Below are 11,955 nucleotides of genomic sequence, written 5' to 3'. Positions count from 1 at the left end.
AAACCATAAAGCTGCACTTTCTTTTTGCCTTATAGTCTGATTTGTCATAACTTCTCCGTTTTGTGGTAAGCTTTTCTTTGGCTGTCACTTCTTCACCCTGACCTGTCTTATTTGGCTCAGCAGAACTAAAATATAAATCCTGCTGCTTTTACACACGCACTCACATAAGCTCAGCGATTCTCTGCGCGATCAACCTCTCACATGTTTAAGCTGCGGGAGATTTCACTTGTCATGTTTGCATAGTAAGCTAACAATTAATAAGACAATGTCAGAGGAATTGGTGCACAAATTATCATCACTCACAGATCAGTGCTGTCGCTCTCTATACACAGTTCGCGCGATTGCAAAGTGAAAGCAAACAAGCGCAAATTCAAACGCGACTTCAATATGTCACATATTGACAGTGGCTCACCGATGCCAATGACATAATTACCCAGCTACATTTCTGAAAGAATGCAAAAGCATTGACATATATTTTTCCTTCCTACAATAGCCCGACGGGCAGGGAAGAGATAGATTTTGGTAGCCCGACTGAAAAAATCGCTAGCTCCCGGATGTCGGGCTAGCGATATTGCAAGCCCTGTATCTGATTGAGGAATCACTCATCTTTGGAAAAGAGAGTTTATTACAGAGAAATGTCTCTTTCCAAAATAAAAGCTATACTATCCGCTTCTTCTGGGCTATATTCACAGCAGCATATTAAACATATAAGGAGAATCATGTGCTAACAGCTGTCTAAATGACTCGGCTAAAGTTAGTAGCATGCTTGCTTGTTTTTTTTCTGCTTCCACTTGTCTTTGCACTAGGATGATGTCGGTGTAAATGTGCAGTCATATTCGTTGTGTTCCCACTAGTGCTTTCAGGTTAATCTCGCTGAAATGACCTTAAAGCCACAACACGGCAAATCTCCGTTAACGAGCTACCGCCGATCGCCCCGTGCATGGGTCTAGACGGCCAACACGTTAACGAGCTAACTGCGCTAACACACTAGTTCCCACCCATGTAATTGAGCATTGCATGGCACATCCAACATACTGTTTTACTTTAGTCCATGACTCGCTTACCTTCAGGGTCATACGCCACATAGTAGAGAACACCATGAGAACGCTAAAGGGTGAAGTGTGGCCGAGTTGGAGGAAAGACTCGAGCGGTGGATCATCGAGCAAAGAACGAGCGGGAGAAGCGTTTCGACGGTCACCATTCGGCTAAAAGCAGTTTCACTTTCAATGAAACGGTGCCATTTTTCCATCCGGACCAGGACTACGGTAGCGCAGCAACTACCAGCGGATTATAAGGAAAAGCTGGCCATCTTCCGCTCCTACTGCAGCAAACACATCCAGCCCAGCCACATCACTAACATGGACGAGGTCCCGCTCACTTTTGACATCCCAGTGAGTCACACTGTGGAGAAGGGGACCAGCACGGTAGCGATACGCACAACGGGGTATGAAAAGTCTTCTTTTACTGTTGTGCTTGGCACAAAGAGTGGAAGGCAGCGCCGGGCGAGTTACGCCACAATTTGCGAATGGATTGTAGATGCTTGGGCTAACATGTCTGCTGGCACTGTTGTTCGAGCTTTCGCAAAAGCCGGCATCATTTCCGAGGAGCCGCACGGCACGGAAAGTGACTCTGACAGTGAAGAAAGTGAACTTGGCATGTTTGATGGAGATTTAGCGCAGCTGTTCAATTCAGACACAGAGGATGAGGACTTCGATGGGTTTGATTGATGATAAAAATGTGAGTACCAAACTTTGTTTTGCTCCTGCTTATTTTTAAATACGCACACTTGTATGCTTGTGTGTTGTTGATGATGACGATTACTGATAATAAAAATGTGAGTACCGAACTCAGGTTTGCTCCCGCTTTATTTTTAAATACACATACGGTACTTGTATGCGCCCTATGATCCAGTGCGCCTTATGTGTGTGTTAAATACAGTAATGGCACACATAACTGAGACTGCGCCTTTTAGTACAGTGCGTCTTATGGTCGTGAAAATACGGTGTATATATATATATATATATATATATATATATATATATATATATATAAATAATCTCCCAACTTACTGTGCATGCTTCAGTCACCTCTTGCATGGGAACAGGTAAAAGTGATGGAGTGTTATGTAAAACTACACACAAAAAAACCCACAATGTCAATAAATGTCAAAGTACAAAAAGCATTTTAACTAAGGCAACAACCAAATATTTTACATTGTACAAATAGAATTATGAGCTCATTTACCAGTTATGAAGGTGCTGCTGCTACTGCACCCTGGGTGCTGGTCTAAGGAAGAGTTTCCCCCAGGGATGCCCTCAACAATGGGTCTGGTGGCATTCAACCCTAGGGCCAGCTCCTCTGCCGGGGTGTGACGAGGGGGTGCAGCACCACCACCTGTCTTTTTTTGCTCTGCCCTTTTCTTGGTTGCTGTTATAAACAAACAAACAGATTATTTCAGGGTCTCTTTTCAAGAGACTAAAAGCAATATAAGTGATAAATATTACCATTCTGTAGAATATTCTTATATTGCACTTTTACTTGTTCCCATGTTCTAGTGGGTCCTGTTGTGGCTCTAATGCGAAGGAGGATATAATGTAATATAATATAATATGATATAATATAATATAATATAATAAATTACTTACAAGTTTAATTTGTCAGCAACTTTCTGCCAGCCCTCTCTCCTTGCTTTTGCAGCCTTTGCAGCGTTCCCTTGCATTTTAATTAAACTCTGAAACTCCTGAAATCAAGAGTTCTTGCTCTGCTGCCGAAAAATACCGAGCGCGCTCCTTCGACATTTTCGCCGACCAATCAAAGGGTTGCCGATCAATGTTTCTACTATCGATGCGTAGCCCCTTTTAAGCCACCCAGTGATCTCACATTACTTCATCCAGCTGTACTAATCGTCAACAACAGGTGTGTTCGGAGAACTGGAATAGCGAGCTCAAAGTTGGCGCGATGATTTGATCTTGGATGTAGTATGCGAGGTACGAAGAACGGACCCCAGGGCAAGGAAGGTTACAGGTATCAGCCAGTGTTCTCAGGACTAGCCAGTAAAATGGTAAATGGCCTTTATTTATATAGCACTTTACTAGTCCCTGAGGACCCCAAAGCGCTTTACACATCCAGTCATCCACACACTGGTGATGGCAAGCTACACTGTAGCCACAGCTGCCCTGGGGCGCACTGACAGAGGCGAGGCTGCCGGACACTGGCGCCACTGGGCCCTCTGACCACCACCAGTAGGCAACAGGTCAAGTGTCTTGCCCAAGGACACAACGACTGAGACTGTCCAAGCCGGGGCTCGAACCGGCAACCTTCCAATTACAAGGCGAACTTGGGCCACGATCGCCACAATCTGTTTCTGAAGCCAGACAAGATGCTTGTGTTATGGAACTTGTTTTGTCTGACTCCTGAATTGATGAAGTCAACACCATCACGGTTTAAGAACTATCAGCCAAATGCCATCATGCGAGATGAAAGTGCCAGGGAGCCAAATTCTCATTTATCTGGGACTGCAATTTAAAACATCTACTGACCCACACCAGGGTCAAGGCAATGTTGTTCTCAGCAAGTATCAGGTTAGACACCATGTTTCGAAGGCCTTTGGTAATTGTGTTATGTTTGAATTTTGAAGCCGAATATTACAGATCACCATGGCATTATGACTTTAGTTTAGCTAATTGATTCGTTTGATCTAGCGTCATAGATAAAATATATATAGCAATAGCAATGGACTGGAACAAAATCTCTAGTGTTTCCAAACAATACTGCTTCAGGGAAACATGTATAAAATGAAAATGTTGAAAAGGACCTTTTTAAACGGCGGGAGTTTCCGACTCACCTTGTTTTATTTATTGGTATCCAGCTGCCCCTGTGTCTGTGTCGGTCATTTTGTTGGTCTGTTGCCAGCAGCTCATGACAAGCTGATTTAGATAACTTTCCCGGTTATTTCATTCAGTTTACTCGTGTTTGAATTTTCTTCAGTTTGTTGGAGCATTCAGTGTCCGAGGAGCTTCGAAAGTTCTTACTGCATCATTGTGAATTCAGAAAAAAAACATATACTCGATGAAAATCACACAGTTTAATGAATGAATGAATTTGTTGTTTCATGAATGCAAATATAAACGTTGGGGAAAACGAAAAAGCTGCTCTGTACTTTGCTGAGTTAACGTCAACACGAGAAACGCATACGCATATCAATACGCAACGAATAACGCCCGCAGCCACATGTTCCCAAACATAAAGTAGTCCCATGTAGGAACGTAAGTTCGTTGGTGCAGTGCTCCTTTTGAACACAAGGGGGAGGCAGAGCAACATTATTGGAGCGGTTAACCTGAGCTCCGTACTTCGTCATCGGAGGCTTCACGGGAAAAACAAACAAACAACGAATTTAACTAGTTGTATCAGTCCTTTTGGTGCTGTCGGTGAGAACAGAGTTACTGGTTGTCAACATGTTGTGTTAGATAGGTTTTTGCAACTTGCACCGTACCGTGGTCTCTGAAAAAAACAGTTTAAATTTTTTTTATTATATTTTTTTCAGTCTTGCTAACTTTAATCATTAAAAATATCGGCCCTGTTGTGTAATATCTACACTTTAACGCCAGGTGTCGGTGGTGGACTATGCGTTCCCACATATAGTAAATTCTACTGTAAATGCTGGTCCATTCTTCCTTGGTCGTGACTAGACTGCCGATGAGTAGCTGACATTTCAGAGCTCCTCGTGAGATACATGATGTAGGCTACATCGTATAGTAGCCTGGAAACAAATTTGATTTAGCAGCGGTTGCTCTGAAGCTGCTCATACATCATTTCACTTTTAATATCTTTTGAAATTTTTAAAAGATGGGTCCTAGACTAAACGTTTAAGAGAGTGAAATCAAATTGTGGCACCGTCATCAAGTTGAAAAATTGCGCAATAAAAAAAATACAGAGAAATTTGTGTTGGGCCTTCAAAATAAAAGCATTCCTCTGATTCAATGAGCCATTTTACTCTGCTGTGTAAGCGGTGTTTTAATTTGGACGTCACAGCCAGAAGTGGCGTATCAGATTCCGACTACCGTGGCGTCACTCTAGTGAGAAGGTTCCGTGCACTTCACGCTTTTACGTGTGTGAACCGACCGTGTGTGAAGTGCGCGCGCGTGTCTGCGTGTGTGTGTGAGAGAGAGTGTGTGTGTAAACACATCTCTGTAGGCTCATGTAGTGAGGGCTGGGAGCTGACTGCAGCAGAGACTTCCAGGCTGAAATTGCGCTCGGTGACCGCTCAGATGAGGAGATGGCAGCCGAATCGACCCGGAGATTCACCAAGAACCTGCTGAAACCGGGGAGCGCGGCGGAGATACGGCAGACGGCGTGCAACGCAGTCAGACACTGCGCAGTGACGGTGAGTACACCCTTGTGGATTGTAAGAAGAAAAATTATATATGTGTATAAAACCACCTGTCGGCCTTTACCTCTCCGTGACGACACCCCCAAACCCTTACATCGGAACCTGGACGCGATGAGGTCTCATCTGTAGCCCGGCAGCCTCGGTCAGACACGCCGCACCACTACACCGCAGCTGTAGCAGACCTGGCATTGACATTCATGTTGCATCTTTCTTTGCAGTGGGTGAGCACATGCAGCTCAGAGCAGTGCCGTTCAGCTTCTGTCTATCGATCCTGCAGTGGGGACAATTCAATGCGTTTAAACGGTTACATCTCGGATAGGTGAGGGATTTGCCGCAATTTATCTCCAGGGCTCATTGGGTGATAATCTGGCTATAAAGTCGCAGAGTCTGTAGTGCTCCCCTGGGGGGTGTTGGAGTTTATTTCCAGTGAGGCTGGGTAGGTGAATGAAATGCAAGAAATAGATCCTTGGTGGTCGCATAGTGGCATGGCACAGGCAGCGTTTTACATCTGCCCAGCGGTGCATAGACACAGAGGAAGATGGAGGAGCAGAAAAAAGAGGGATGGTGGGGGATAAGAAGACTAAACTGACTGTTGGTTTGATTTACGTCTAATTTATACTATCAGTTTTTCCTTTTTAACATCGTAAAATTGAAAAGATGATCCAGTGGGTGTGTCACGCCATAATAATGAAAGGCTGCGATTGACAGATAACAGCGGGAGGAGGGGTAATCCAGGGTGGTGGTGGTGGTGGGGTGCGCACAGGCAAAACAGCAGAAATGGGTTTGTGTGTTTGCAAATGTCCCTTTGATCAATTTGGACAAATCCTCTACCTTCGGTACGCGCGTAAATGCGTGCCCGTTCTGTGGGGATTAGCATAAAGAAAGGTCACTCCACTCGAGTCTTTTTGCAGCTACTCCACATCCTCTTCAGTCTGGTGTTAGTGTGTCAGTGGGACACTGGCAGAGCACAGCATAGCAGGGTGAAAATTGATTGGAATAAAGAGGGAAAATGTAATATTTCACGGCCCATGACAGGATTAAAATGATGTGGCAGACTCACCATGAATGAAACCTTTTCTTTCTTTTTTTTCTTTTTTACTGAAAAATACATTTGCTTCTGTGTGATGTTGTTTTTCAGCAAAGAGACCTGCTTGGTGTCTGCTATCTCCCCACTATCACCCTCATATATATTATTAAAGACAAAAATCAGTTAGACTCAGCATTTTTCTACTCACAGATCTAGAAGAATATAGCAGCTTTTTAAAGATCCAGTGGTTACAGAGTGCACACAGCCTCTGTAGGCCTTTCTCACATTTTGTCTTGTTGAGACTCTTGAACAAAACGTTAATGTTATTAAGATTACCTCTGTTTTGCTTGCTATGTCATGTGAAAATGTCATAGGGAATGTCACAGGAAAAATGTCTAGTGAAAAGGTTAAGACATGGAGCATGTTGATGTTCAGGTTAATTTGTGTATGCATTAAAGCAAAACCTACTGACACCATGTTAAACAAAGACTATTTTAATTTTAATTGACTGTTTTTATGTATGCAAATGCTTTGGCTGCAGATTCGAGTTGTACAGCACGAATGCTTTATGGGTTTTAGTAGATTCAAGACATGCTGGATTGGGAAGACAATATGAATAAAATGTGCCTTCTAATGGTTACTTTGACTTGTGTTAATGTAGTATATATCTTTCTAAAAAACCTAAGTAATTAGATTGCAGTAGTGCAACATTTTGATCTTAAAGTTATATTCCTGCAACACCGCTCACTAATACATCTAGACATATTAATGTGGATATCACCTGTAAATGGTGTAAGCCGCTGCTGTTCTCACATATGAGAAGTTTACCAGAACACCCAACTACAGTGTTCACAAAAAATTGTGTGAGTTGTTATTTACCTGAAGTGAGAAGCGAAATGGAAACTGTGAGTAATATTGTGATCATGAGCAAGTGGGAAAAAAATTACAGCTCTTTTTTTTTTTACTTTGTCACCTTCTTGTGCAACTGACTGATTTATCACAATTCTTTCCTGCGTTATGAAAAATAAATGTTCATGATGACCAAAAACATGTAAAATAACTTCAATAACTTCTATCTGTGTATAGAAACGGGGTTCAGAAATATGAAGAAAAGAAGAAGAAGAGCATGAATGTGCGTAATACAGATGTTTTAGATACAAATCTTTAGTTGGCGTGTAAATATTCATGGGCGTTATGTGGGTTTTTTTAATGCACGTCCCTCGATGGTGAAAGAAACCAGGTCAGCAGAATCAGACCCTCCGGCATAACATTTAATGAAGCGTAAACCTCTTCCTCGCTGCTCTTGCTGACCCGGTCTCGCTTTTCTTTTCTCGTTCAGCTAGTGTCACCCTCCCTGCCTAACCTGACCTCACATCACCCCCTTCACTGTTTCTTCCATATTTGACTTGCTTCCAGGGCTGTTTTCCTGTTTGTTTCTGATTGACCTACTGCTCTAGATCAGTTTTTGAAGTCTGTGTGCGTGCATTTTTAGGTGTGTCGCGTACACGGTTACTGGTAAATCCCCTTGGTGAACGCTGCATTTTGTTCTGAAGAACTGCTCTGTGAAAGCAATCACTACTCTATGATTACTTCAGTGTTTCTCAGAGTGGTTTGCCCACCCATTTGTACATGCAGGGAAAATGGAAAGGTTGATAGATACAAGAAGGAAGAATGTAATAGTGGTTACAATTTGTTAAAAAAACAACAACCCCAGAAACCATGGGATCTTCGGTTACATATTTCCTGGGCTCTGTCTGCCAGTGAACTGCTGTACACCAAATAAAACATAAAGAAAAAATAGTATAGCCAACATATGTTTAATATATAAGATAATGAAGCTAATTTGTCCTGAAAACCTTTTAACAAAATATACATAAAAATCTACAGCTGCTGATTTTTGGTAGCTAAGTGAGAGTGTTTATGATGGCTCTAAGTAAAAAGTGAGCAGCATGGTAGTGTAGACACAAGTGTCATTCTTGTTGTGACTCTGGCTGCTTGCTGGGATGAACCACATGTCATACCATGCCTCCAGGATGCCAGCTACACTAACCACACAGCCAGAGATCGGTGCCAACATGCCCACCCTGGCATCTCACTGCAGCTACAGTGTTTGCTCAGTAGGAAAAGGTTCCTTATCCTCAGTCACCTTTACTTTTTCGGACATACGTATGCTCACAAGATTAATGGTATCCGGTATTTGGTGTAATATCACCAGGTTCCTGTCCTTGCCTGCTCTTGGCACTCTTGATGGCCTTATGGTACCACTAGCTTCAGGCATGGTCACATATTGGCTATTTTTGGTGCTCAGTTTGAATCTCTGGGCAGCTCCTGAGAATTTTCAACGTTATTACTAACCAGCATCTGTTTGTGCAGTCATAGTCAAAGAATATCATAAGCTACCGAATGTGTACGATCATTACAAGGTTTCCAGATGTACTGAAGCTTTTTAAATGCAGAAGACTGTATAACCTTGCATTGCTGCATGCTACATGTTATTTTATGAATAAAGTAGACCACCATTTCCCTTCTATTGACTATTTCAAGCAATCTCTTAAAGACTGACCGTTTGTTCTATTTGATTGGGTTTGTCTTCTTCTTCTTTTGGCCACTTCTTTAGGGTGTTGCACCACTGGATCATCTGCCTCCATCATACCCTTACGCCATCCAGCTCCATGTTCTATACCCTTTGCCCAATATATCCACTATCCCTCCTCTGCACATGTCCAAACCATCTCAGCTTTGCATCTCTCTAACACTCTCTCCAAGCCTCTCGGCCTGAGCCGTCACTCTGATAAAATCATTTCTAATCTGATTGGACATGGCTGGCAACCGCTAATCAGTTTTATTATTAATTAATCATCTCTTTGTTTTTCATGCGGTTAATTTTTCAATAACAGAATTGTTCAAGCTCGAGATCACATCTTAATAGGACTTGGCTTGTTTGAAATGGCTTAATGGTCCAAAACACAAAAAATTTAAATTACTAGGATTTACAAGGATTTTGAATATAATTCATAACAAAACAAAAGCCAAGTCAAAACAATCTGTTGCTACTTTTGACAAAAAAAGGAATCGATGGATGGATGGGTTATTGTTAATTTCATAGAAGTAGATAATTACATTGGTTGTATTGTCACCACTATACAGGCACTCTGGACTGTCTTGGAGTCACCTAAAGATCTGAAAAACAAAAGTCATTCAAATGAGATCCAAATATTTTTTTAGGCATTTAAACTGCTTTTTTTACTGCTTCTATTAAATGCCCGAAACAAATTCCTCGTCAGACTCGCGACATAGTCTCAGGCCTTGGGTAAAATTCCCATGCTTTTTCTTCCTATAGTTTTGTGACCCTGAATTTTTAATTATTTTGAAATGTTAGGAACATTGTCCATATTTCTTCGACCTCCCATTCAAGTCTTTTTTTTCTTTCTTCATTCCCTCTTTCTTCAGTTATCAAACTCCTCTTACTGTAAATTAGTTTTTGTAATAATCTCTATAGACATTATCCTTTTTTATCTACCTTCTGTGCTAGGCTCATGTTCTGCATGCGTGTTCATGTTTTATCTCGGGCTAAAACGTGTCAGACAGCGTGGCATGCTCATTTGTTTGTGAGGCAGAATTCTGAGAAGATGTTTCCCAGTAACATGTTGCAAGCGTATATCGTGGTTGGGGGGGACATGCTGTCAGTTTGCCTCCATTTTTTTCTTCATGACACATCATGCCAACCGCCTGCAGTGCATTGTGTGTGAGTCGCGACCTGTCAGTTTATTAGCATACATGTGTTGCAGCTATCAGTGTGGTACTTGTGGGTGTTCTGAGCAACCAGGCTGCCATTTAGGCTGAATAAAAGTTGTGCATATATATATATATATATATATATATATATATATATATATATATATATATATATATATATATATATATATTAGTAAAGGTGTTTAACTGCTTTATATCTGATGCGGGCATGGTTTTTAATCTTGACCACAGTATGGTACGCTGCTTGTTGCCCGTGTTGCACTTAATAATTTCTGGCAGCTTATAAATTTGACTCATGTCTCACGTCAAAGTCAAATGTTGCAGAGGAAAGGAACTGGCTACAAAACCAGTAATTACCCTCCCATCTCTATACTTTTTGTTACAGAGAAAAGTCAATTAGCAAGGAATTCTAACAGGAAGTGCTCCTTATCACTCGCACAGCTCAATTTTTTTCTTCTTTCTAGCATATCTTACTTCATCTCATCTATCACGCTTTTCTTCCCACGCCCTCTCGTCTACATCTACAAGCTGCCACATTTATTAATTTATGTTGCTGCTCGCTACATTCAGGACCAATTCTTTTAATTGTTTCTATAACTGCCTCCTCTGAGCACCCACTTTGTTTTTTTATTACCTTTTTTTTTTCTTATTTTGGAAAAGTTTGAAGATGCACTACATGTATAATGTGAAGGAGATCTATCACGTCTCTTATTACAGCTGGACAGGGAAAGGTATTACAAGAACACGGGTGGAATTAAGCCCATAATTGGCTCAGAAATCATCAGTCATTTTAGAGAGCCAGACCGTGACGAGAACAGAAAATGAGGGAGGATGGGTAGGAAGAGAACAGGATCTCTCCCATCGCTCCCAAAAGAGTTGGCACTCAGACTCTAGACTCTACTGTCTCATAAACACTCCATCCATGAGTTTGCATGTATATGTGTTTAATATTACGTTTAGTACTTTTAAGTTGCAGTGTTTTCTCATTTTATTGTGTCTTAGTATTGGCATATTTAGTATTCTTTGAGTTGTATTAGGCTCTTTGAGTTGTTTGAATGCAGAAGTATAGCACTCCCTCACCCACCCACACCCCATTGGACATTGTTGTGCAACTGTTAGAGTTTGTGAGGAAAGGTCTACACACTTCACAGCAGAAGGTAGAAGTGCTGCGCTGCTGCCTTTATTCCCACTGACTCTGACATAAAGCTGCTTTACAAATCAGCAGAGATAACATTTCCTTGCCTGCCAATAGTTATTCTCTTACATAAGTTGGGTTTTTGGAAATCATGCTGCAGTTTGTGCGTGCGTGCGTGTATGTATGTATGTATGTATATATATATATATATATATATATATATATACACACACACACACACACACACACACACACACACACACACACACACACACACACACACACACACACACACACACACACACACACACACACACATATATATAGGGTGGCACGGTGGTTAGCACTGTTGCCGCACAGCAAGAAGGTCCTGAGTTCAATTCCAACATCAGCATACATGTGTTGCAGCTTTCTGTGTGGAGTTTGCATGTTCTCCCCGTGTCTGCGTGGGTTCCCTCCGGGTACTCCGGCTTCCTCCCACCGTCCAAAGACATGCAGCTTGTGGGGATAGGTTAATTGGATAACCCAAATTGTCACTAGGTGTGAATGTGCAAATGAATGTGAGTGTGAATGGTTGTTTGTCCTTGTGTGTTAGCCTTGCGACAGACTGGCGACCTGTCCAGGGTGTACCCCGCCTCTCGCCCTATG

At 41.9% G+C, this 11,955-nt stretch overlaps 1 protein-coding gene and 1 long non-coding RNA gene across 2 annotated transcripts in view; one reads left to right on the top strand and one right to left on the bottom strand.

Annotated features, from left to right (window-relative positions):
- LOC145419955 (uncharacterized) overlaps positions 1-4,202 on the bottom strand; it is a 76,618-nt gene extending 72,416 nt beyond the window's left edge. Inside the window, exons 1-2 of the long non-coding RNA XR_013901223.1 lie at positions 3,845-4,202; positions 2,245-2,427 (exon numbers count right to left, since the gene is read on the bottom strand). This is a non-coding gene — a long non-coding RNA (uncharacterized LOC145419955). The remainder of the gene's footprint in view (positions 1-2,244; positions 2,428-3,844) is intronic.
- An 870-nt stretch (positions 4,203-5,072) lies between these two features.
- The window catches only part of dock10 (dedicator of cytokinesis 10), a 63,847-nt gene continuing 56,964 nt past the window's right edge, over positions 5,073-11,955 (top strand). The window contains exon 1 of the mRNA XM_080288493.1: positions 5,073-5,383. Coding sequence (XP_080144619.1) covers positions 5,276-5,383 — 108 coding nt within the window. The 5' untranslated portion in view covers positions 5,073-5,275. The remainder of the gene's footprint in view (positions 5,384-11,955) is intronic.

This window comes from Astatotilapia calliptera, chromosome 14, assembly GCF_964374335.1.
Source record: "Astatotilapia calliptera chromosome 14, fAstCal68.1, whole genome shotgun sequence".
NCBI classification, from domain to species: Eukaryota; Metazoa; Chordata; class Actinopteri; order Cichliformes; family Cichlidae; genus Astatotilapia; species Astatotilapia calliptera.
Note: the sequence above shows the minus strand (reverse complement) of the source record. Positions and strands in the feature narration are given on the sequence as shown.